Source organism: Sprattus sprattus (genome assembly GCF_963457725.1).
Source record: "Sprattus sprattus genome assembly, chromosome: 6".
NCBI lineage: Eukaryota > Metazoa > Chordata > Actinopteri > Clupeiformes > Clupeidae > Sprattus > Sprattus sprattus.
Window position 1 is genome coordinate 34,953,468 of NC_137925.1, and position 27,811 is coordinate 34,981,278.

Genomic DNA, 27,811 nt, shown 5'->3' on the forward strand with positions numbered 1-27,811 from the left:
TTTAAGTCACAACGCTGCAGCCAGATTGCTCACTTGGTTTGGAAATCAAAACAGGAGGGAGAATCTATCATGAAAAACAACAGTATGAACTGAAGTGTGCATATTTTTACATTCAGCCATGATTATTCCATATTTTCAACAAGAAGTAGCAAAAGGTGAGAGTTTTATTGATTCATACAAAACTTTCACATAAACCTCAAATCAATACAATATTATTTATATAAAAAAAAAGATAGACACATGCTTGATTGAATCAGATATGGGACTACAGTTTTTAAGTTTTTATCAAAATCCTTATGGTGTTCTGTTACTTTTAATATAAATGTACATAGTCTCACAGTGCCATCATTTTAACAAGCATCCTCTAAAATCTACACATTATTACATTTGAATGAATAGTAATTCTTCATTACAGAACAAAGACATCCATCAGTTGTTTACAATCGTTAACAAAATACAACTTGAATTTAGAGCAATGCGTTAACATCAATTTAACCAGAGTTTGGGGCGAGTTTCCAGTTCCCATTAGCAGATTCCCAGATGGCTCCCAGATTCCCAGATGTTTCCCAGATGGCTCACACATCCCCAGTGTGAGGTCCAAGAAATTACAGTTTTTCTATTCAGTGCATCTACAACAGCAGTGCCCAGTCCTGCCCCCGAATATCTAGCTACCAATCTGCAGATTATAGTTCCAGAACTACTATAACATGCCTGTTCAGCTCGAAGGGCCCTTCAGAGTACTGAAGCCATGTGTATGTTAAAGGAACGTAATGACTATATGTAGTAGGTGGGCGAGCCTTCAGATGTGCAGTATGAGAACCATAATCTACAGCTTCAGCTGCGCAGAAGGAAAACCATAATCTACAGCTTCTGAGGCAGTGTGCCATGGTGAAAGAAAGCCATGTGTGGATGGGGAGCATACAGTTTGAGGAAGTGCATGATTGCTGCACAGAAGGAGGAGGAGGAGGAGGAAAGAAGGTTCTGAAAGGTTCTACATAGAGAGCAGGAGGGCTAGAAGGAGCACACCACAGCTGTACAGGAGACTGGGACGGATCGCACTGGAAGACCCATTCAGCATAAACTCAACGCGAGACCACGAGCCGTTGTTGGGGAGTGGCTTAATGCCGAGAGTGTGGCACATGAGGTTGTATACGTCGACCGCTCGGATTGGTCCAGCACGGAAGTTTTTCTTGAAGTCTGTGGAGAAGAGGAGGCAATCTTAGGAATCACTCAATCATGAAAATAGAAATACCCCTTATTAAATGCTCTATATAAGGGCAAGAGATCAAATAGTCAATTCATTTTTTGTCCTCAATGACCCTTACTGATATAAATATTTATACTGCCTAATGAAAGCCATTTGAACTAATATGGTCTGTCTTGCCAAAGACTGAAAAGGCATCCTACCCTAAATATCATAACACCATCACTATAACCACATTAAATTGCTGTTCAGCATAATTTTAATCCCCTTGATGAACAATTACAGTTTGTAAAAACTGGTAAATGGGTGAAGAGGACTGTTTAGGTTGCGGTTCAGGTATGGTGGTGTCGCCCTGGTGTGTCTGCATGAAACACCCCTGGAGTCGCAATGCAGTTTATGGGGGGACGACACTATTGTAGGCAGTGCAGCAATAGACAGGACTCAGACAGGCATATCGAGCAAAACACAAACAACTTTTATGTTTGTGGTCTATCAGAGATTAAATCAATTACGAGTTATACATTAGTATGCATAAATAACATGAACATAAAAGCTTAATATATACAGATCAGATACACAATAAAGTGGGAATAATAGTACAATAGTGGTGGTTACTGTGTAATTACACTGCCATCTACAGGTAATTTATGTCCATTCTAGTCACCTAGAATTATTACTGTGATCGTTCAGAATAGAACGCTACAAATAATAATACCAGGAAGGTGACATAATATGACACAGGTCTAACATACTCACTAACATCAGTAACAGTCTCCTCTGGTGATATGGCGCGAACTGACCAAATCACGAGATGTGCTGCCAAAACAGATCGCTGCGCACACGCAATCTGCTAGGGTCTCTGGCCTTTCTAACACAGCTACACACAAGAAGTTAAAAAGGCTACCTCCAATATCTGCACCCTATGGCAGCCATCAGAATCGAAAGCACAAATCAAACTAGTTATTAGCATTATGGCCTATATGGCCTATGTCACCACAGATGGCAGTGATCATGGCCAGTGTCAAAATAATGCTGTTGCCTTCATCAGCATCTTACCTTTAAAAGAAACTAAAAACTGACCTTACATTAGCCTTTAACTCAGCTCAACTTTGCACTTTTGATAAAATGTAATTATATATTTATTTATTTATTTAAATTTTTTCTGTGTCTTACCTTGATCTTCTTCGCAATATTATGGGGTTAGATGAAATACATCTCTGCAGAGTTTCATTTTCTATCTTATGCTATGCATTTTACATATTACATTTTTTCTTTTTTTTCCTCATCTTTATGCACTCTATCACTGTTTTTATGCTAATGTTATGTTTTATTTATTTGTTTTGACATCCATCCTAGTATTTATGTTTATTTGATGTCTATTTTTAAGTATTTTGCTGTAAAGCACTTTGAGCTGCATCATTTTGCATGAAAGGTGCTATATAAATTAAATTGTATTATTATTATTATCAGTACCTGGCCCCTGTGCCATGAAGAAGCCCCTCATGTCCACAAACTCATTGTCGTAGCCATGCCAACCATACTGCCAGGCCTGGGCCTCTCCGCTGTCATTCTTCCAGTACGGCAGCTTGGATTTGCTCTGCAAACAAAGAGAGTGCGGTCAGCACGTGTGTGCCCTGCTGAGGGGAACTTTCACAAGGCCCAGCTGCCAGGGACCACAGGATTGGCTGGCATCGCTCGCCCCCTTGTGACGCACTCAGCATTCCGAGGTCGATGGGTGCCCCTAGGAATGCCACTCGGTACTGAGGTAAGCCATATGACGCATCAAATGTCCACACATGCTGAAAAATGCTAGGGGTGGGCCAGAGTGTAAATGTCAGAGAAAGGATAGGCCAGAGTGTAGATGTCAGAGAAAGGATGGAGAGAGCAGGACAGGCTTCATCCCCAGAATGAAAAGAAAGTTTTTACTGAACGCTTGCTCATCTGTTTACAAATCCATCATTTATCAAAGAAGAATGAGGAATTAGGTGTCTTCATAAAACATACAACATAGGCCTACATAAAACATTAAAAGGTGTCAACATACAATAACAACAATAGAACATTCTGTAACTGAGCAGCAAAAGAACTGTGGTATATGTACTGGAGTGGAGCAGCGTGCTTTACTTTGGGTGTCAACCTGCAGGCAGCATAGTGAAAGTCGTGGCATTTAAAAGACAATGCCAAGGCTGCTTACATAAGTAAGGGATACCGATAGAACGCTGGTCATTATCGGGAAAATAAGCCCCGACAGGCTTCACCCTGAAGGAGCTTATTTTCACGATAATGACCGGCGTTCTATATATTATCCCGCTTATTAGACGGCTACTTGCCAAAAACGAAAAAATAACTTAACACAGTATGTCTTTTTTCAATGTATTTGTTACCATTCTTAGTGTTAAAAAGCAGAGAAATAGTTCGCCAAAGATGTTGAACTTCAAAGATGTTGAAAATTCAACTGTCAGCTGAATCTCCATTGGGCTGGGTTGATAAGTTACTGGACTACTTGTGGAGTGCTACGAAAGACGTGAATCTGAGGCAAAAAGGCCACTTCCCTTGACAGTGGTCAAGTGGGAGATAAACCACTGCTTTATTGATAATAAGTTGCAAGAGTTTGTCACGTGCCACATGAGGTGAGACAGCTGCTGGACATTGTATGGAACTGATTGATCACATGGTTTAGACATAATAGGAGTAGGGAAAATTATGTGAAATAACAGAATGAATTTGAGTATGAAGTATGAATTGAGAGAACTCACCTCTGTGATAAACCACCCAGGCTCTGCCACTAGGGTCAGAGTTGAGACAAACTTCCCCCCCTTGTAGTGGAACCGATCGGGGAACTCGTCCTTGCGGTAAACCTTCATGTTCTCCACACCACTGAGGACACTGTATATCTGGAGACAGAGAGGGCAGGTCAGGGGCAGATTCTCCTTATGGGTTTGGTACTCTCCATATTGGACATTTGCATAAATAGTAAAAATGTATAGTAAAAACATATTTCCAAGATTTCATAGCAGAAATGCAGAAACCAGAGGTTTTTCTTTGTTTTTGTGCCAAATCTCCTTAAATTGTGTTGTATAGGTGAGAGGAGAGAAGTCTACACTATATGAACTATCTATATAGCATGCTCTCCTCAAGGTATTATCAATTAGTTTATAATTAATGGCATGCCAGCTTTAAAAGTAAAAAAAAAACAAGCTGTGCAAGCATTGAAAGCAAGAACTTTGGCTTGGTTGTTGGCACAACATCCTTGCACTTTGAAGGCCGAGCCAGAAAACTCCCCCAGAAGTCCTGGAACAAACTGCTGTTTCCCCACAGGAAAGCACAAAGCCAGCCTTTGCATTCACAGGGAGTGCCTCACCTCCTGAAACTTGTCTTGCTTTGGCCATAGGTTCACCACAGGGCCCCTGTCCATCATCTTGATGACATCAGACATGTTTATGAAAATCTCAAGCTCAATGACTTTCTCCATCCACTTGATGTCTGTCATGCCGTGGTCAGAGAACATGATGACGTTCAGGTTTTCGGCCAGGCCCTTCTCCTGAAATGCAACAACATTTAAGTAAATTTCTTTGCAAGTCAGTCACTAACATCAACATTTGAACACGATGTGCCTTTCTCTAATATTTAATGGTACAGTACATTTTGCCTTTTATTATAGCCTATAGCAGGGGTTTTCAAAGTGGGTGCCGTGACACATGCTCAGGGGTGCCGTGGAATGGCCCAAGGCTTGATCATTTAATATATATCAATTTCAAAATTAATTTTATTGTAATTATATAAATTAAAAAATGTATTTGCAGCACAAACAACAATAGGCTACAGTTTACAGTTGATTCAGGGCGTAACATCAACAACAGCTCTCTCGTTGACTTTGTTTGTTATTCCGTATTGACAGCAGTGAAGGTAGGCGCAATGGATAAACTTTTAAAGAGAGTGCATCCATCTCCACAGTAACAAACATCGGAATCGAATTTAGCAAATAGAAAAGTGAGCCATTATAACGACCCGTACCTCCAGTATGTTGCGAGTTCTGCAGGGAGACGTTGGCTAATGCAGCCATGGTGCCTAGCAAGTTGGCAAGGCACCTGGAGACCAAGTACCCGACACACCACAACAAAGATTAGAATATTTTGAAAGACTTAAAACGCAGAATCCCACACAGAGCGAACGCTTTCTACCGTGCGTGTGTCTGAGAAGGCACAAAAGACTATTTTTTTAGTTGCCGAGTTGCTTGCCAAATCTAAAATGCACACACTTCAGAAAAAAATCCCCCTCTCTGATAACACGATCAAACGTCGCATTGATGATATGTCGGAGAACATGGAATCTGTACTGAGTGAGAAACTACGGCTAAGGGGGACATTTGCGCTTAAAATAGACGAGTCCACTGATGCTAGTGGCCTTTGCCAGATGATCGTTAACGTGAGATACAGTATGTGGATGAGGACAAATTTACAGAGAACTTTATTTTGCAAAGAACTGGACAACCATGCTAAACTTAATGGGACACATGTGCCCATCTTTGACTGCAGAGTTTGTTAATGGGAGGAGGGATTGTGGACAGTGCAACACCTGAGGCAAAGGCTGTCAGTTGAACAGAACCTCCTGTTGAACTGTCAACAATCCCTCCTTGCATTAATAAACTATGCAGTCAGAGACAGGCACATGTGTCCCACTAAGTTGATAAGTTGTCTGAAGGTTTGTTCCATCCTGCTATGTTTTGTTACTGCCAGCTAATTTCTCGATTATTACCCATACGTTTTGGCTGTGATAGTTGTGAGAGGGACAGACGTTGTCTGTTCATATTCTGTTCACTATTTATTCAAAAGTTACATTAGTTGAATTAAAGAGAGTGGTTAATTTGAATATAACAAAACTGAGATAAACCTCACCTTCTTAATGTAATGTCTTTAATAAAAGCAGTTATAGCCTATTCAACACATCACAAGGTTAAATCAAATGGCCTAAAGTACAAATATGACATAAAAAATAGGGGTGCCGTGGATGGAGAGAGATATGTTTAGAGGTGCCGTGAGCCAGAAAAGTTTGGGAACCACTGGCCTATAGGCTTTTATCTACAGCACACACAATAGATACTCCGACAGAATGTACAGTACACACTTGAAACTCATGATAAAGAACAAGCTGATATCAATGTTCTGTTTCAAAATAATCTGGTGTTTCACCAATAGTCTCTCACCCATGACTCAAGACATGAAAAAAAAAAAAACTGAATCTGACCTTGATTTTTCGATTTAGATACTGAAGGTTTAGATCCAGCCTGTTCACGGCATTCTGCACCTGGGAGGACAGAGGGCCGAAGTGATGGCCCTCCACATCAATCTTCTCATAGTAGATACCAGCCATGTCTGCTTGGTCATCCCTGGTAAAGACAGAGAGAGAGAGAGAGAGAGAGAGAGAGAGAGAGAGAGAGAGAGATTTTTGATTTTATAAAAAACTTTTATTTTGTAAACAGTAATGCCAACAGTATTTTACACCTTATTCAAAACAAGCGGAAATAAAAATCATCATCTAATGAGCACACAGTTTTTCCACAGAAATATTTGCCATTGGTTTGCAGAAACAAAAATCACTGTACATTATAACACACAATTGAAACCAGGCTCAGTTATTCCAACACAGGAGCAAACAATATTACAAGTCATACAAAACCCTTCCTTACACATACAGATAAACTAAGTAGGCTTAGTTGTTTTACCACGCAACTTTTTCCTCAATTTGCTCAATATTTTCCGGAGACGGAAAACATCGTTATCCTCAAATGCACCCTCCCTCATGAAACAACCAACATCGTTAACAAACTGCGCGCAATCAGGAAAATACAGTTCCACCTCCACTTTCCGCAACCCTTTCGTGTCGCGTAGGAAACTGTTATTGCTCTCTGCAGTATATTTCGTGTCTTCGCTGGAGAGCTGTGCCTCTCCCTGAGAACACTCGGACCAGTTTGAGTCAATGGATTCGCAATCGCTATCCAGATTACCACTCGTGTGTGTGTCTTTTTTCACTTTAGTCCCGGTAACCTCCACCGGGTCTATTTTTCTCTTCACCGGTACTTTGAAGACTGGGTCTATGTCGATAGCCTCAGCCTGAGCCTCCTTCACTGACGGTTGAGGCACTGTCAGTGTCTTTACTGAATGCCCCTTCTCATTCCCAGTTTCACCTGGTCCAGCCTCAGCTAGCTCTGCCACGGCTGGCTCAATCAGCACCGAATCACCGGCCACGGCTTCGGGGCAAAGCACAATCAGATCCACTAAGGACTGAAGACCCCCCTCAAGTCGGCTTCCCTCGGTCCCATCCTCCGAGGGTTCTACCTCAGTGGCTGGGGGAACAACTATGGGGGACTCAGCCACATTGGTTTTGGCTGGAGTGTCCTCCTTTTCAGGGACAAAAACGCCTGTGTCCTGCTCCACCGCAACTGAAACATTTCAACGCAGTGTCTGACGTTGCATACACCACATCATCGAACCCGTCCACCCTTAATTTGAACACTAGCTCAATCTCCTCCATGCCACTATTTAGGATCATGTATGCTTGCCTTCTAAAAGACACTAGATGTCGAAGAAGGGGCGATTTACATCCCAGAGAGATTTTACGAACAGACGAAACCAGCTTGCCATAGCGTTGCAACTCTTTAACAATAAGCTCATCTTTGATGAACGGGGGTACATTTGAAATGATTACTTTCTTGGCGGGGGTACTGAGTGGGAGGACTGGCATGTAGGAATCATTGAGTACTATACCCCTCACAATTACCTCATTAGCCTTCTCAATTGTGCTGAGAAACAGCACCACCGCATTATTCATTTGTGAAGCCGACTTCACGTTACCGTGCCCAATTACAACACCAACCACCAAGCTAACATTTTCCATACTTGCGGTACATTCAACTTTGATCCCGTGCTGGCGAGTTAATTTGTCAAAATCCATGCTTCCCGCGGCCGCCATACTCCCAGCCGGTCGCAGACTCCACGGGGAAAACAAGAAGTGATATTTACAACACCCAGCTAAACCAAAACCCCAGTAGTTGTAAAACTAAGTGCCACCAAAATAATTAAATGATTAAACACACACAAAGGGAGAAAAGTTAGAAGTAGCACTTGCTCACTCACACTCACTCACGCAGCACACCACACGCACGTCCGCTCAGGAAGAGAGAGCGAGAGAGAGAGACAGAGAGAGCAAGGTACGTGACAGAAAGAGGGAGCACTGAGAAGCACCTCTAACCAAATGTTGGGTTTAACATGTAAATAGGGTTTAGAGGTACAGTGTGAGGGACCGGACGGTCACCCCATGTTCTTTTAGGGATGTGGCGACTGGACTTGGTGGTGAAGTGGAAATACATAGCAGGAGATTGTGGTTTTTGGTATAAAAAAATATGACAACCCCAACACAGTGCATACAACCTAAACACATGGAATTCAAACAGAGTACAAATACAGGCTGTATTCACTGGGACTGAAGTTACCTGGCACCCTTGGCACCTGCTTGGCCGATTAGGCCCAATTATCGGCACCTCTCAAGGCCCAAGCCAGGCCCAAACTAGGCCCAGGCACTCAGCCCAGAGCTAAGTACATCGCTAGCCGTACCAAACAAACCAAACACAACAAGCACACAAAAACAGGCACAATATACAAGACACAAAGACACCGTGTCCACACAACTAGACACAAAAACACTTCCTTCACTCTGGTAAACAGGGAAGTGTTTTCTCTCGACAACTCTTTGTCCATGCTCTCATGCCTCTCACAAACAGTCTCTCTCAGTCAGTCTCTTTCTTGACAATGAGGCACCCTTTAAATAGGGCACAGCCACTTGGGCTTAATTAGGTACCACATTCAAATCAGGTGAGCCAGGATCCAACAATTATGGGGGAGGAGTCCAAGAGTCTTAAAGGGCACCATCCCTTTTTGCCACAGTGAGGAGGGGGAGAATTCACCTTCTCACATACAGTACAGTGAATGAGATGTGCTCAACATGTAAATAGGGTTTAGAGGTACAGTAGGTGAGATGTACAAGGAGACTTCCAATGAGACAGATATTCATTCCCAGAACAGTTTCTAAAGTTTTGTTCAATGTGACATTTGAAGGCCAACTTGACTTCTGAGGGAGGGAATTTTGGGTGCAAGTGTTTAACTTACACTGTCAATTGGCAAAAACAAAATGATTGCCAGGATTGCCATATCATCACAGACAAAAGAGTGATTAGTTAGCAAGGGGAAGTACTGATAGGCCTTGGCCAACAATGGGTTCCTTACTTTAATGCATTGAGAGCCTTCTCAATCGAATCTGTAAAGTTCTTCTCAGATGGATTGTAGACATACTCCTCACAGAATGCCGATTTCACTCCAAGAATCTCCACCTCACAACCTGATTAAAACATCACATCTTAAAGTCACCAACTGGAGTGGCATAACTGTTATGCTACTGAAAATAATGTGTGCAACAGTGGTCATTTCAAAAGAGATAACTAAAATGTTTATGGAACTTATTTACAACTCATCTACATCATTCTGGGAACAAACATGACTGCATTAAGCAAAACACAATAAACTGAAAACAAATCAGATGACCCACTAAAAAAATATTTGTCAGTTTAACAGGGAGCTTTAAGTTTCATTTGAGTGTTATTTGTAGTACAATTGAACCATCCAAAATAATGAATATTGCTAATGCTAAAGTTATGAAAGCTAAGTGGTGCCTATACACACTGTCAATGTATTCATCACTTACATGCACAAATAGCATCACAAATAACCTGAGCTCAGTTCCAGATGACATCATTAAAGGATTGAGAAAGAGTGTGGCGAAGCTGTTAAGTGTAAAGAGAATTTTAACCGGATACAACCAACACTTTCCATCCGAAAACTAGTGCTTTATTTCAATGGACTTCAAACCACGGTACTGTATCACCCAAACGGTACCTAGTATGGATGACATACACCTACTTGGTTCAAGACACTACCTGGCCAGTAGTACATGTAGACTCTCTTCTTCAGTTTCTCCATGGTCACCCAGAGCGGCTCCGATCCATCCCACCACAGAGGCAAGCGGCTGTCCTGATTGAGGCCGATCAGAAATTCCTTATCGGAGTCCGTATCCCACATGTAGTTCCCAGTCATCTGGTGAACTTCGCAGTATCGCCCTTAAGCGTCCAGAAAGTCAGAGAAAAAAATAGATTTGGCTGAATGAATACAGTATGAATACATGGCTAAGGGTTTAATATGAACTCTCTGAAGGGAAGTTTAGACCATATGACACCAGTTAGTATTCAGCTGTGGGGATACGAGCGTGTCTTAATTTGACTTTCTTTTTTCTTTTTTAAACACATTCAAACTACCTTTAAATTCATTTAGTAGTCAGAAGAGAGGTTCTGATCACTAAATAAAAGCCCTCTGACATTACCTGACTGATGGAAAGGACAGTTGGAGTACAACCCCTCTGTGAAGTTATGTTTGCCTTATCATGAGTATTACTTCTGTCTGTGGTCATGCCTCATAGGGGCCCAAATTCATACTGAAGCTCATGCCTGTGGGGACACCATGGCAAACAAAGAAACATGAAGAGAAGTGATGTATAATTGCCCGAACAAGGGAACTTTTAAAATTGCAATTCAATTGAAGCTACATGTGCCAATTAAAGCACACACACGCAACATGTTGCACTACAGCGCGTCCTAAACAATATACAACACAACTGTCAACAGCATGGCACAACTGTCACGCTCAAGGCTGGCGGTGAATCATGTACAGTGTGGCACCCCTACACACATCTCAACCCTGACCTGAATCCAGGTTTATAGTCCAGAGAGCCACTCACATCTCACACCACTTAGGCCTAACAGTGAGAGATCTGGCCTGGATGGATATTCCTCCTAACAACAACAACTGAAAATTAGAGACCTGAGACATGTGATCTTTGTCCAGGGCTCATCAACAAGCACATCTGCACAAACCCAGAGCATCTGTGCACATCTGCAGGGATTGCTGTAATAAACCTGTTTGTTTCGGCGTTCAGAGCCCCGCAACAGAAAGCAACTCCTAACATCTGGGGGCCATCAGCAGCATACTAGTCACTGTCAAAAAGAATCCTTAATTTTGTCTATATATTGTGTATGTAGTGTTAATACAGTGCAGCTAACAATTATTTTAAAAGCATTTTGAGTGATGAATTAAACATTTGAAATCATTTGTCTCATGAGAGGTATAATATTTTTCTCTTCCCGCTATTAGAGACTACTTATTTAACAGTTACACCTACAACAGAAATGAAAACATCTCTTTTTCCATTTCCGAAGCCAAGACCTGTACAGTTTACAGCACTGCAGGCTACTGATCACACTACCACTGCTATTACACTCCTTTACTGGCTATGGAGAAGCTGCTGATGCATGAGTGCGTCCAAAAAGCGTCAAAACGGGTTGGATTTCTGTTTCTGATTCCGGGACAGTCTGTACACTAGGCCCTTTCTAAACAGTCCCTGTCTTTTCACCATTTGACTTTCAAAGTTTCTCACACTTGAGCAGATTTGACAAAGGAGATGGTTATGATCATCCATCACATCCCATCTTGCTACAGAATTGTTGACAACAGAAAAAACGAACTCCAACCCTGGAAGAGGAAGGTTCCTCACTGAGGAAAAGTCTTGACGCTGTTTGAGGAAAGTCACGGAAGTCACAGAGCCGAAACCCCTTCTGTCAACTAGGGACATCTGGATCAGAATGTGGAATGTCAGGACTATGTATGAGATGGGAAAGACCATGAAAGGACCAATGAAAATGAGGAGATACAACCTAGACTGAATCTGAGCAGCGAAGAACAAGACGTGCAAAACCAATGGGAAAAGATACGAGAGACCATCACAACGACATATCAGGAAGTGAGGTCAACGATGATCTCTGGCAGAGAGTGGGCCAATGACCTGTGGAAGAGGAAATGGATTGACCACATGCTCTGGAAACCCCACGCCAGCAACACCAGACACGGACCTGACATGAAACCCCCAAGGCACAAGAAAGAGAGGCCGGCCCAAAAACATATGGCACAGGGAGGCCTCAATACTGACATCAGGCAGGGTGGACTGCCGTGGAAACAGCTGGAGAGGAAAGCCCAGGACAGAAGACTCTGGTGGACTGTGGTGGACAGCCTATGCTCCATGAGCAAGGAAGAAGTAGACCAAACAAGCATTCATAACGACCTGTGAGGAAATAGGAGACATTGAATAGCTGAATGGTTTTAGAGAAGGGTTAAGCATCAGAAGGTAGTCACAGTCCTAAGCCATATCTTCTCCTTCCATCAGGATAACATCTGTGTGTGCAAAACTATTCTTCATGTGACTTGTTGAAAACATCACATGTATCTTTTCTCATTGCTATCTCAGCAATGTTCTTGATTAACAGGATTATGTCCCTCCCTCCTCCCTTTTGTGAAGAACTAAGCTGTAGGGTACAGTGAGTGAAACAGGAGATATCAAACTGCGTGTATATTTCATATACAGTATATATAACATATTAACACAGTAACATTACATAGCACTTAAATATTCACTTAATAAATAAATATCATAGCTGGGAGGTTATGGTACTGTATAAGGTATGCAGTTATCTTGTTGTATCTGCTCAGTGTTACAATTACACAGTTAGAGCAGCTCAGCTATCAGTCTTGATCTTTCACCAGAGTGAACGCCCGGCATGCAGGATAACATAAGCTCCTGAGACATGGGGGCTTAAGGTAACCTCTCCACCTTAATTAAATTAAAACCACCAGTATCCAACCACTTGCATGGGAAAAACATGACAAATCCAAGCTAGTCTATTCAACAGCTACCTGCAACTGTGTAATAATAATAATAATAATAATTAAAACTTTATTTGTATAGCACCTTTCATCCAAAACAATGCAGCTCAAAGTGCAATGTAGGCAGTGTATCAGTTGAGTAACAGGAAACACCTGACAACATGGCTCACAGCCACACTGCAGTAGAGAGCATGCAGTTTTAGATCAAACTTTGATGTGGTAGTCTCTTTTAAACAGTAACTAACCTAAGATACATGTTTACTGTGCATACTTGTTGAAATTGAGTTACTCATTAACCCTCACAGTCCAGACTGTAATAAAGATAACTAGACGTAACGCAAAGCGTTTCAAAATATGACCGCAGAACTGTTCAGTAGGTTTTGGCACAGAATGAGTCATGAGTCATGGTTGTCAGTGTGTTTGTGTGTTTTTATGTGTTTTGTGTGTGTAAATTGGTTTGTGTTTCATTTGTATGTATTAAAGGAATTATTTGTGCATGCGTACATATGTCTACTGTGTGTGTATGTGTGCATATGGACGGTTACAGGCTTGATGTCCCTGGCAAATTTGGTAATTTTTCGAGCACTTTGACATATATTCGATTAAAACACCTAATTTTTGCTTTTTAATTTTGAACTAGGTGGCGCTATACATGTAATGACTGGTTATGGTATGGGTCCTTGACCTCTGGCCACCTCCAGTCAGCCACTTTGAGCCTGAAACAACCACTGCACCACATAAGGCTCTGGGGCTTTGTGCTTCTCTTCTGTCTGGTTACGGTGATAATGCCCAGGCACAATTGTCAAGGCGATTCACTTCTGACCCAATTGCTGCATTGTGGCAGGGGAGAATGTGCCCCCACCAAAACAACCACCATCAGCAGATCACATCCATCGGGGGTGATCCAGTGAGAGGGAACTACCGCACAGAGGCCGTTTATCTTAGAGCTTAGCTAGGAAGGCTTTTTGTCCCCGCAGGGTAGCTTTGGAAGTGTGACACAAAGATGTGGCCGACCTCACGGTGCAGCGTGGCTTGGGCCTTTGTTGAAGACTCTACCAATAATGTAAAGGTGTATACATTACCGTGAGAGTTCATTTCTGCGTGTTTCAGCATCTGTTTGTTTACATGCATGTGTGCGTGTGTGTATAGTACTTCAATATCCTGTAGATATTCCAAAACACAAACACTGCCACAGTGTATAAAGGAGGGATGTGATTAAATGATGTGTGAGAGAGATGTGAGAGAGATGTGAGCCGTCCTACTCTCAATAGGATTATTCAACCATCGATCAACCAGAACATCACTAATTTGTTCAGCACGACGAAATGTATAACTGCTGGGTCCATACCAAATAAAGTCTTGATGACAAATAGGCTACTGCCATGTTTGCTACTGTAACATGGGCAAACTAAAACAAGGGAAACAGTTTGAATGTACAACCATTCCCACTCACTATTAAAAAAAAGAAAAAGTAAATCCTTTATTACGCACATTCGGCCCACCACACACATTTTATTCCTGCTGTTTACACACATCAAGTGACGAGTTTCTGAGAAACCTTCCATGCATAAACATGAACTTCTCCATACATTATAGTACTGGTCAACAGGTTGTTGTTTTCAAGCTGTTACAAATGATGCAATGACGTTAAGCGAATCAATTAAAGCGAAGTTAACTTCATTTCCAGCAATCCGCTACACTAGGCCATACCTGTCATGAGCGAGTAGTAGTTGGGATAGGAGAGGCTAGGAAAATCCGGCGTCATATAATCCACTTTGACGCCGTTTTCCACGATCTCTTTGAATCCTGGTAGTTTCTGTAAATCGTCCATATAGTCATAGCGGAATCCATCAATGAGAAACAATAAAAGTTTGTGGCTCGCGTCGCAGGACTTCGAAATAATTAGAACGACGGCGATGATTGCACACGATATCGTAGTGGGTTTTGTTGTCATCATGGAAGGTTACGCTATTTCGCTGCACTACAAAGGCATACACTGCATGCTATTTATGCAAGGGCTGTTTGAACCCCTCAGATTTTAAGGCGGAGACCGGTGCACTGGTCGAGCGGTGACGCAGATGGTCAGTCTCGATAATCAGCACGACTGGACAGACACAAGACACACAACTGTTATCAGCTGCTTTAACACAAATTAATGATTTGGTTAATCAACAAAAGTGTCAATTAACCATCTATCTATCTATTAATCTATCTAGGGTGGGGTGACGGCGGGCAAAGAGCATGTTATTATTATCTGCTTGCGGTCTCCGATTTATCATCGAACAGGTGATACAAAATATCTGCAGGTTGAAAAGGTTCAGTGCACTTTAACACCATGTTGCATAGACCAGCAGATAACGTGATATCAGTTCCATGACCACTTTAATATCAGTATTATTTACCTACTGTAATAATTGTATCCATTCCTTTGTTTTGTTTTGCGCTGTCTGTATTTCTTACTGTCACCCTGTCTTTCTTTTCTTTCACAATATTTTCACATACAACCATGAACAAACAACTGTCCTCCCGTCCACCCTCACACAAAAAGGATAGCCTACACACTTCCATGGAGTATGTCAGGACATTGTGTGCTCAGTGATTCTTGAGATAAGGGACAAAACAGATTTTGATTTTCCAAATAAATATTTGGATAACTTCCAAAATATATGATTACATTTGTGTCAAATGAAGTTTTGTCTATCCAAACATGTTTTGGTTCAACCTCCCAGTTGTTTGCTGGATCAGCACTTGATTTTTGTCAACACCATCATAAACATAAATATACTTATGGAAATTATTTTAAATGATCTTTTCACTCATTAGTTTTCCCAGTTCCCCTTATAATCTACACAGGTCTTGAAATCATTAAAAACAAAAGTTTAGAGCCAAAGAAGTCAATGTTTAATGAGTAGAATTGAAATCATATCAAGCAAGCATGTCAAGATATTGCCGTGATTGTTTCTGCAACGGGGCACCCGAAAACGTTGCCGAAAACGCTATAATGACGTCCGGAGACGTGGGACATCCATGCTGGAAGGTAACACACGTTCTCGTGCCTTCACGGGAGGTGGATCTGCCTCGACCCAGGATCTGACGGCAGCAGAGGACATCGCCACGTCTACCCTCACGCCTGAGAGCCCGCAGGGATTTGGGGGCATGGAAATCGGCACCCAAGCCAGTGCACCAGCTGACCAAACCCAAGGTACATAAATAAAGTCCACATACACAGAGATGAGTTTACAAGATTTATAATAATACTGGCATTAAATAAATGCAACGAAGCCATACAATAAATCAAATGTCACGCAGCTTCAATTAACCTGAATCATTTGGGTCAATTGTGTACGCTAGATGTATGCCTAGTTTTAAAATGTCTTGGATACGTATATCACAATGATTTCCTCATGTGGTAAATACTTTATTTTCCTTGTAATTATATATGGCTTGCCAAACAATTGGTGTAAATCTCTCGTGAAGACGACAGAAGTAAAGTGTAGCCTATAGGTCCTATACTGTGCGGGCAAGCACATGCGCCCTTAAAATAGCGTTCTGAATACGCGTTACAGACTTTAGACATTGCGCCTCACATTAGACCAGCTTTTTTTTGGTCAATGGCGCACGGCGCACGGCGTTGTTTTGAAACTGCAAAATACCACTTGCGCCAGAGAAACGCCTTCTCTGTTCCGCCCCCGCCCATGTCGACGCAAGTTCATTTCGAAGCGCGCCTCTGGAGGAAAAATCGCGCTGTGCGCCGGGTGCAAGATAGGAATTATACATGCGTCGGTGACAATGTCAATTGCGCTGGGTGCAAGATAGGGCCCTATATCTAAACTAGATTTAATTCGACACATGAAACTAAAATAGCAATAAAAATGCATAGGAAGTGATATTTTTGGCATAAACAGCATTCAAATGATTAAAATGGACACTAAAATGGCCTTAGTCAACACCATCAGAGAAAGTCAACACCATCAGACACAAATTTTGATGGTGTTTTTATGGTGTTGACGTCTGATGGTGTTGACAAAAAAGTACATTTCTCCTTATATCACACAAGATTCTCACAGGAGCTGTCAAGCTAAAAAGGCACCGGATACCTAAAAGAGCCCGGGTGATGTAATGTTGACTTTCGAACGACTCTTGAGTGACAGTTGCTTTGCCAACGCCAATACGTCACCCGGTCTCTTTTATTCCTCATAGCACAAACTTCACATCCACCTCCAGAGCCTTTAGGAAGATGGACCGGCATCGCGTCTTGAGAACCCCGACAGGCAGCTGTTGTAGCGAGCTTTGCGGTGGTTGCGGACAGGCTGCCTGAAGGGGGTTATGAGATGGGTTTGGACAGGCAGGGGTAACCACCATCCCCAAGGATACAGTAGCCTGTTGGAGGATAAACGTGCATGGAGTGGATGGGGCTGTTCCTCAGGACCCTGGCATCGTGCACTGACCCCGTGTACCCCACGAACACAGCCAGAAATATACATGTGTCGTCACAGCTGGCCTGCAGCTGGATGGAGTGGAACAGCTTCCTGTTAAAATAATAGGCTGCATCCTCTGCTGGGGGGCTTCACCCTGACGGTAGCCCCAACCAACACTCTGTTGAAGGCTGCTGATCCAGCAAGATGGACGAAGCGGGCACCCAGGCATGGGAGTTCCTCTGCAGTTGGATGCCGGACCACTGTGAAGAGGAGTGCATGGATCTTCGCACTACCTGGTGAACGGAGGGCCATAGGAGGTGCCGCTGGCAAACCATCTGTGGTCCCACTCAGTGCCCAGCACAGCACATGAGTGCATTGAAGGACTCCCTGGAGAGCCTGAAGTCGACCCTCAGGTCACTGTGGCCGTCAAAGTACAATACCAGCAGTGGCATCGAGAGATTTATTTGGCAGTGCCGCTTGGGGCAGGGTGACTGCTGTAGAGTATGTGGGGAGGGGGAGGGGGAGGGAAGATTACATTAATATATTAATATGTAAGTATTTTAATCAATAAAATCTTGTGCCATTGAGGTTTTGTAGTTTTTATTATTGCCTTTTCTGATGTATATTACAATTAATGCATGTTTGTAACAACAATTCATATGCCTTTGTGTTCCATTGCTAATTGATTCCTGTATCAGGGTTAACTTAACTACAACAGAGATGTGTATAAAAGTACAGTCAGTCAAGGTAGGCCTATTACTTTTTCAAATTCAAGCAGATTGTGCCTAAGATTTCAGTGGATAATTGAACTAATTGAAATCTAGGGACATGTACAGATTTGTCATGTTTTATTTCCATATGGTGTGTATATGTGAATTGCAAAGAAGTAGGCTTCTGACAGATAATTGAGAATGTCATTGCAACTACCACATAAGGTTAGTCTGTGAAGGTAAGGCTAAATCAAATGTACATACCAGCTGGAGTTCAGCCAGAAGACGGAGGATCCTGCCAGGATTTCAGGGGTCAAGTCAAATGTTTTTATAAAGCACATTTAAAAACAACTCACACATCACATCAAACACATCAAAACAAATAAAAAAACAGAAGTGTGTCATAATTTCCACATGGGGTGGAGAAAGGGGTAAACTAGGGACAGTAAATGGACAAGAAGCACGTTTATTTTCAGACATGTCGGCAGGTTTAGATTTGTATTTTATTATTTTTTTTCTGTTAAGTTTCGCGGGTGGCGCGAGCAGATTTCCGTCCGTCACTTCCGCATTTAATTTGCGGGTGTCGCGAGCAGATTTACGTCCGTCACTTCCGCCAAGTGGTAAACGTAAGTGTTCCATTTGAGTCAGCCCTAATCACAGACAAAGTGCACTACGTATGAAAGTGCACTGTACGAAAGTGCACTTTATGAAAGTGTACTTCGTAAAGGGCGATCTATGAGACACACCTTAAGTCTCAAGAGTGTTCGAAAGCCATCAGCTACTTTTTAATCGCTTAATATTGTGCCTAAACGGACACTACGCATCTGGACACTTTTTAGCTATCAGTCAGAGAGTCTCAACCCACACAGCAAAAGGCCACCGCAGCGGATCCGCCGCGGAGGTGTCGCGGGTTCCGCAACGGACCCGCGAAACAGACCCGTATCGGGGTCCACTTGCACAGTCTAACAGATCCGGTACGGAGGCGGTAGTGGAGCCCGCATTGGCTCCGCACTGTATCCGGTCCGCATCCGTGCTTACCTCGAGGACCCGCCGTGGCTCCGCACTGTATTCGGTCCGCATCCGTGCATACCTCGCGGACCCGCCGTGGCTCCGCACTGTATCCGGTCCGCATCCGTGCATACCTCGCGGACCCGTCGTGGCACCGCACTGAATCCGATCCGCATCCGCGCTTAACACCTTATTACCTCCGCGGAGGTGGAGGTATATTGTACATATTCTTTTGTTTAGTAGCCTAGCCTACATTCATTGTGAGATTATGTCAAAACCTATTCCTAGAGAACCCTGTAGCCTAATGTAGATAATGAAAGTAGGAATATTTGTTTATATTATACCCTCATCTTCAAACAGCATCGAAATAGCCTATATTTAGTGCTATATAATAATAATAATAGGCCTAGGACGTTGCAGACATCAAATAGCTTGCCTATTCAACTTCAATGAAATGCTGCGCCACAAACAGTCTAAGTTGTCTCCTTATTCTACTTTGCCCTGTTTCTACAATTTGCATTATATCTGTCCATAAGCACAGCTTAACTATCATAAAATGAATAACTGATGAATGACGAGAAGTGCAATAAAAAAGTTTATTCAACAGTTGATTTAGTCAGGCGATTCGATTTAATAGGCTATTCCGTGTGTGGGGACTCAAGTGCGAACGGCACGGCACGTCTTCTCGTGGCCCGTAGTGATGGGAAGTTCGGATCATTTTACCGACTCGAATCTTTGAATCTCGTTCAGTAAAATGAACGAATCTTTTTTCGAGTCACTCGTTCATTTTAACGGGGGGGGGGGGGGGGGGGGGGGTGCTACTCAACATTTTTAAATTTTATAGCCAATTCACTGGCGTAAATACGTCCACTACAAATACGTATCATATCTTCATGGAGGTTACTACATGTAAACCAGCAGATACTAATTCCTGCATTCAAATAATATTATATGAAAGTTTGGATGAAATGGTCATTTATTATCACATAAGCATTTAATGATCACGGCAAACAATTACGCTGCACTGAACTGTAAGTAAAGTTTTAAAAAGTTAAAATAACTAAACCTGTAATTATTTCTTGTGAACGAATATCATTCACGTCTCACTAACCATAGACACTCGGAAGTGAACTAGGTTAATAAGTCCTTTCTGTTTCCTCTTCTGAGCCTATGCAGGTTACGTGAAAAAATATCCAGAGCCCAGTCAAAATGAACGAAACATTTCGGTTTTCTCTAGCTTCCCATGCTGAGCCTATGCAGATCACGTGAAAAATGATCCAAATACTTGTATCCGGCAGATGACCTAATCGTTCACCTCCCGACCGTCTTTGGATCAACGTTTCGTTCATCTGCCGGATATCGTTCAATGATTCGTTCTTTTGCCGGATATCAGTCTTTCGTTCAATGATTCGTTCTTTCGCCAACCGTGTCTTTGGATCTATGATTCGTTCATCTGCCGGATATGGGTATTTCGTTCAATGATTCGTTCTTTTGCCGGATCGTTCAATGATTCGTTCTTTTGCCGGATCGTTCAATGTTTCGTTCTTTTGCCAAACGTGTCTGTTTCGTTCAATGATTCGTTCTTTTGACGATTCGTTCATCTGCCGGATATGGATCGTTGGATCCTTTTCCACGTGACCTGCATAGGCTCAGTACAGTCAGCTAGAGGAAACAGAAATGATTCGTTCTTTTTCCGACTGGGTCTCTTGGATACGGGTCTTTGGATCATTTTTACGTGACCTGCATTCAACAAATCATTTCTGTTTCCTTGGCTTAGCCAATGCAACAGTCCCAGTTGTCCCGATGCGCGGTCATGAACGAGAAAAAGAACGAATCTTTTTTTGAGAGGACTCGTTACTCTCGAGTCGTTGTAAGGATTCGTTCAAAATGAACGAATCGTTCACGAACGACACATCACTAGTGGCCCGATCCCCAGTCAGATTGAACCACCTTATAATGTGTCGCGTGACCTCAGCCTCCGTAGCGGACCGTGTCAGAGCGTTTTTTCTGACTGCACCTGTAATCAAACAGACAGATTGTATGTTTATGAAAACAAAAAAAGACGACTTACACATAAAACATTCCCAAATCAACACTACACTGGATAACTCACATGGTCATTTACAACACATTAGGCGGGTCCTGTCCCAAGTGTAACCGGTGGCTTGTTCACTCTGCGTTGTGTTGTGCTGGCAAGCGGACACACGACTCTGTTTTGAATATTTTTTGTTCTGGAAGACAGCAGTTGACAAGGCAGTGAGAATCCTACCCTCTTCCTTAGAATTAAGAGACAGGGCATACAACCACACAAGCCACGAACAGCAAATACAAACTTAACAGTCTGCCCTCAAAAAGTCCTGCACGAAAACTCACGAACTTCCGTTACACAAGGCTAGGGGAGTAGCCTAGCCCCACACCAAAACCATACCATAAATGCTAGCGAAACCTAGCATGACAAGCTAACTAAACAAAATGAGTGTACAAACAAATCGGAATATAAACGAAACAATGACACACCTGGAAGACAGCAGTTGACAAGGCACTGAGAATCCTACCCTACAATAAATAACAATAGCATACATAAATATCAATACATTACAATGCCAGTCATTACCAACCTCTTAGCCCCCAAGTTAACTAGTCACAGGCTTATCCTATACCATGTGACAATAGTAAACTAATATATAATATGCACCGAATTAAACAAGTCACCACCACAATAATAATGTATAAGTGTAGACCCTGGACCCTCCTGTGTGATCGGCCCCTAAGTAATCTGCTGTCCATCTCGCTTGAAAGACACGCAATGCGGGGCGCATTAAATCGCCGCCAGATGCATCTAGATTATAATGCTAATTCCCTCGAGTGAATACGCTAAAATTGTAGCCTAACTACTACTACCATAGCATACAAGCTCATTGACTAATATTCACCCTACTTTATTGACCGAAAAACCAGTACCAGCGAAATTATCAGCTTGATGTATAGTTTGCATTGAAAACGTGAACATTAACACATTCACTAGCAATAACTTGCAAAATGTTGCAATCGCACCTAGCAGCTACATGCCGCTACCATAGGCTACATATGAGTAACTCATTAAAACAGACCAGACCTAATAACAATGGTTTTTTTTTAATCACTCTACCATAACATATTCTGCCGAAATTGCTATCCCATTTTAAATCAAATAGCTTCAGCCTCACATGATCATCACATCAGCTAATAGTCTGATGCATAAATGGTATGATACAATATCAAACAATATTATTTACACAGCATTAATATACATGATGATTAAAAAAAAAAACACAAAGGCAAATGTTTACTGTGAATCTCGCAATATATCAATACACTTACTTAAGAGGGCTCAGCTCAATGGTATAGGCTACTTCAAAGAAAATCTGGAAGCAATGAGAGGCGGCAAATAAAAATTCCACTGATATGGGCTCTGAAATGTAGCCACGGCCGTTACAGCCGTTAAGGCGCGTCCGCGTTCGTGGATCCGATCCTGATCCTCTTGGCGGAGCCAAAACGGTCCTCAATATGAAAACGCTAGTATGGACGGAGATCGTTTTCATTGCGAATACGCGTATTTGTATTTACCCGGGCTAGTGTGGACGAACCCAAAGGCGCGTCCGGCCCCCGGATCAGATGTGGGTCCGCTCAGGAGCTGCTGTTCGATAGCAGCATTTACTGCGCCGGCCGGAGGCGGCGCTGATCCGTCCTACGGCATCAAAACGAATGTGACAGTCACGCGGGTTTGGCGATTCGAATGCGGATCCGCGTTTGAGTCTCCTGCTGTGTGGGAAGTGTTGTTTTGAAAGCCATCAGGTACTTTTTACCCGCTTAATATTGGCTGCCGGTCTTTTGTAAGTAAGCACACATCAACAGGTTTCGCCTTTAGCATCTATATTGCTAATAGCAATTCCTCCTTTTGTGCAACAATATTAAGCGACTAAAAAGTAGCTGATGGCTTTCAAACAACTCTTGAGATTCTCTGACTGATAGCCAAAAAGTGTCGGGTACATAGTGTCCATTTAGGCACAATATTAAGCGACTAAAAAGTTTTAGCTACACCTGCCTGCTGGTATTCTGTAAGTTAGCAATGTCCGCTAGCATATCAAAGCTAGCAATCCCCCGTTGTTCTTTAGTAAAATGTTGTGCAAACAATGCCCTGTTTTGTTCAAATGTAATTGTGGGTGCCGTCAGATATGTCTAAAAATCACAACACATTAAGGACTTTCTTCATTTAAAGGCACTCAGTGCAACTTTCGAGGCTTAAAAATAAACATTCAATTTCTAGTCTTTTTTACACGTAGTAAGTTTCAATCACTCCATACGATTACATATCGACATTCAAGGAGCAAAGATAAGACGTCGTTGTGTGGTGAGAACTGATAGAAAATCTATAACAACAACAATCGCCGCCATTTTCTTTATTTTTTGTTACATACAATAAATAAAGCAGGATTCCAGTCAATGGAAAAATGGCCTCTCCCCACCGGCGATTGTTGTTGTTTACGATTTTCTATCAGTTCTCACCACACAACGACGTCTCATCTTTGCTCCTTGAATGTAGATATGTAATGGTATGGAGTTATTGAAACTTACTACGTGTAAAAAAAGACTAGAAATTGAATGCTTATTTTTCATTGAATGTTTATATAAAGTTGCACTGGGTGCCTTTAAGCACAACAACAGATGAATAGCTTCAAGCTAACAAGATAGCTCGTTACACTATCAGGAGCTAGCTGATGGAATGTGCTTACTTTGATACTGTAATAAACTAGCGAATCAACAACTTTCCTACCAAAGTCAAACATCAAGCACATGGCTGTTTTGGTTGGTTTATTGTAGGTCAAATACAAGCAGGCTGGTCTCAGGTAGCGAAGTTCAATGCAAGATGCTCAGAAGTAAATCGAGTTATGAGGAATAAAAGAGACCGGGTGACGTATTGGCGTTGTCATAGCAACTGTCACTCAAGAGTCGTTCGAAAGTCAACATTACATCACCCGGGCTCTTTTAGGCATCCGGTGCCTTTTTAGCTTGACAGAGCCATCTTGTTTATCATCTGTTGATCATCCAGCCAATCTATATAAATAAACACTAGATTGCAGAACATTTTACTCTAATGTTGACTCTTTAGCCATTTTGGAGTTGATACGCTATGGTTGTGACATGTGCATATTAGTAAATAGATATGAAAAACAAAGTATTATTAAAAACTTACCAGAGCTCAAATGTTCTCATTCTAATGTCACCAGGAAGACCAAGGAGGAAGGAAAGGGGTCCTTTGAGTTAAAGCTGCCCTAAATTATTCCTGATTTTTTCCCCAATTTAAAAAAGTCTGATGGTGTTGACGAAAACTCTGGACACGTGTTCAACTGACCAGAAAGTACATTCAAAATGTTTCAATTTTTTTTTTTTAATGTTTGTGAAATAAATACTATTTTCTGACTCTGTATAACATAGCAACTCTTATATGTACTCCCCAAATTTCAACAACATGTCTCCTGCCCTACGAGAGGAGACAAGACTTTGGACAAGGTTTATACCAACATGGCTGATGCCTACAAAGCAGTCCCCATCCCCCATCTAGGTCAGTCTGACCACCTCTCTTTGTTCCTTCTCCCCAAATACACACCACTCATCAAACGTGTGAAACCCACAGTGAGGACAGTTAAAGTGTGGCCAGAGGGAGCAGACTCTGCACTACAGCACCGGTTCGAACACACGGACTGGAGTGTGTTTGCCACTCAAGCCACACTGGACTCCCACACGGACATTGACTCCTATGCCTCATCCGTTCTGGACTTCATCAACTCCAACATCGACAGTGTCACCACACTCAAGCGTATCACTACCTTCCCCAACCAGAAGCCTTGGATGAACAAAGCGGTCCGCCTACTACTGAAGGCACGAGACACCGCTTTCAGATCAGGTGATGCTCAGGCCTACAGTTCATCCAGGGCTGACCTGAAGAGGGGCATCAAGCAGGCCAAGCACTGCCACAAGCTGAAGATCGAGGAGCACTTTAAGAACAACTCTGACCCCCGAAGCATGTGGCAAGGCATCCAGGCCATAACAGACTATAAACCCACTAGCACCACCCCCCAAAACAGTGCTGCCTCCTTCCCTGACAAGCTAAACAGCTTTTATGCACGCTTCGACAGGGACAACCAGGAGGCTGCCATCAAGGCTGTGGTCACTTCAAACCACCAACCCCTAACACTCTCCTCCACCGACGTGTGTGCTGCACTGAGCAGGATAAATGCACGCAAGGCCGCTGGCCCTGATGGCATCCCCGGACGCGTGCTCAGGGCTTGTGCTGGGCAGCTAGCTGAGGTCTTGACTGACATTTTCAACCTGTCTCTGGCCCAAGCTACTGTCCCCGCGTGCTTTAAAAATACCTCCATCGTGCAGGTGCCAAAACACTCCACTGCAGTGAGCCTAAATGACTTCCGCCCTGTTGCACTGACCCCCACCATCATGAAGTGCTTCAAGAGGATGGTCCTGGCTCACCTCAAAAGCTGCTTACCACCCACACTGGACCCCTTCCAATTCGCCTACCGTAAGAATAGGAGCACGGAGGATGCCATCTCCACGGCATTACACTCCGCCCTTTCTCACCTGGACAATAAAAACAGCTATGTGAGGATGCTGTTCATTGACTTCAGTTCAGCCTTCAACACTGTCATCCCCTCCAAACTGATCATGAAACTCAGTCACCTGGATATCAACCCTTCCCTCTGTAACTGGTTACTGGACTTTCTAACCAACAGACCCCAGTCTGTTAGGTTAGAGAACCACACCTCCTCAACCCTCACCCTGAACACAGGCGTGCCACAGGGCTGGGTGCTAAGTCCTCTTCTCTACTCCCTCTTCACCCACGACTGCATACCTGTACATGGTTCCAACACCATTGTCAAGTTTGCAGACGATACAACGGTGATTGGCCTCATCAGCGACAACGATGAGTCGGCCTACAGAGAAGAGGTCCAGCACCTGGCGCTGTGGTGCGCTGACAACAACCTGGCCCTCAACACCATGAAGACCAAAGAGCTTATTGTGGACTTCAGGAAGAAAGATGGCGCACACACCCCCATCCATATCAACGGGATGGAGGTTGAGCGTGTTGCCAGCTTCAAGTTCCTGGGTGTCCACATCTCTGAGGACCTCTCTTGGACCCTTAACACCTCATCAATAGTCAAGAAGGCACACCAGCGTCTCTTTTTCCTGAGGAGACTGAAGAAGGCCCATCTGTCTCCTCAGAATCTGGAGAATTTCTACCGCTGTACCATTGAGAGCATTCTCACTAACTGCATCTCAACATGGTATAGCAGCTGCTCTGTCGCCGACCGAAAAAGACTGCAGAGGGTGGTGAAAACTGCCCAACGCATCACCGGTTCCACTCTTCCCACCATTGAGGCTGTCCAGAGCAAGAGATGTCTGCGGAGGGCGCGCAGCATCATCAAGGACAGCTCACACCCCAGCAACAGACTGTTTGCTCTCCTCCCCTCTGGGAGGCGCTACAATTCAATTCAATTCAATTCAATTTTATTTGTATAGCGCCATAACAATACAATTGCCTCTCGGCGCTTAACAGAGCCCAGTACGAGCAGGTTCAAGAACAGCTTCATCCTTGTGGCTGTCAGCCTACTGAACTCTGCTCCACGGGGATAGCCCCATAGACATCATATAGGTAGACGCCGCCTCCACTGCTTCTCGGCGAAACGCGCCACCGCCATATTGTTACAGGAGCTCTCTGACGTCAGAGGTCTGTCAAACGTGTCAAACAACCGCAAGTTGCCAGGAGCTGCGGTTTATCTGGATACAAATCACGATAACCTTTTACATTTCGCAACCAATTTCATGGAGTATTCAAGGGTTTATGCTCTACGTGAAGTGTGTGAAAAAGATTTGCCTCTACATTACTTTGAATCTCGCTAGTTAAATCGCCAGTCATTCATGTGCATGGGTCTATGATAAACACTCACCTTTCTTGCACAACTCGTGCACTTTGAAAATACTGAGAAGATCTATAAACTATCGAAATAGTGCTTCTTTAGTTACTACGTATTGACCATCATTAAGAGAAAGAGCATACATCAAATAGTGAGAAACTGGCAGTCAGTGTGTTTTTCATAGTTTAATAGTTCCTTTTCAAGTATGTGCATTAAGAAACCTTGAACAGTGCAATTGGCAATACACAGTTATTTCACAAATCAACATTACAAAAAAAGCTATATATTTCTATAGCAGTAAAAATATACACATCTCAATATATACATACACATCTCAATAGTTGAACTGTAATATAAATAACATAGCATATATAATACAATATAATATAATGACTCAGTATAATGTGCAATGGAATAACATATGATATATATAATATGTGATACAATATAATATAATGTAATATATTTTAAGTATAGGTATATATTCATATTATATAATGTATATATATATATATTTGTACATTTGTACAATTTGACATATACAATCATGCTCATAACATTTTCAGATCAATGCAGTGCAATTGACACCATATAGAATTTCACACAATATATGATATAATATAATAATTTAATCTAGGCTAGAACCCTTTAAAAAGTATCGTCTTGCTGAGCTTTTTTCGACTGTTGC

At 42.6% G+C, this 27,811-nt stretch overlaps 1 protein-coding gene across 1 annotated transcript; it reads right to left on the reverse strand.

Moving 5' to 3' along the window:
* Window positions 1-991: 991 nt before the first annotated feature.
* Window positions 992-14,974, reverse strand: LOC308367128 (glycerophosphocholine cholinephosphodiesterase ENPP6-like; the record flags this gene model as incomplete). The annotated part of the gene is made up of 8 exons (XM_080840946.1): window positions 992-1,197; window positions 2,678-2,801; window positions 3,961-4,098; window positions 4,566-4,745; window positions 6,449-6,590; window positions 9,484-9,595; window positions 10,191-10,370; window positions 14,731-14,974. 8 exons carry the CDS (start codon window positions 14,972-14,974, stop codon window positions 992-994), a joined length of 1,326 nt encoding a protein of 441 aa, XP_080697072.1.
* Window positions 14,975-27,811: the final 12,837 nt, after the last annotated feature.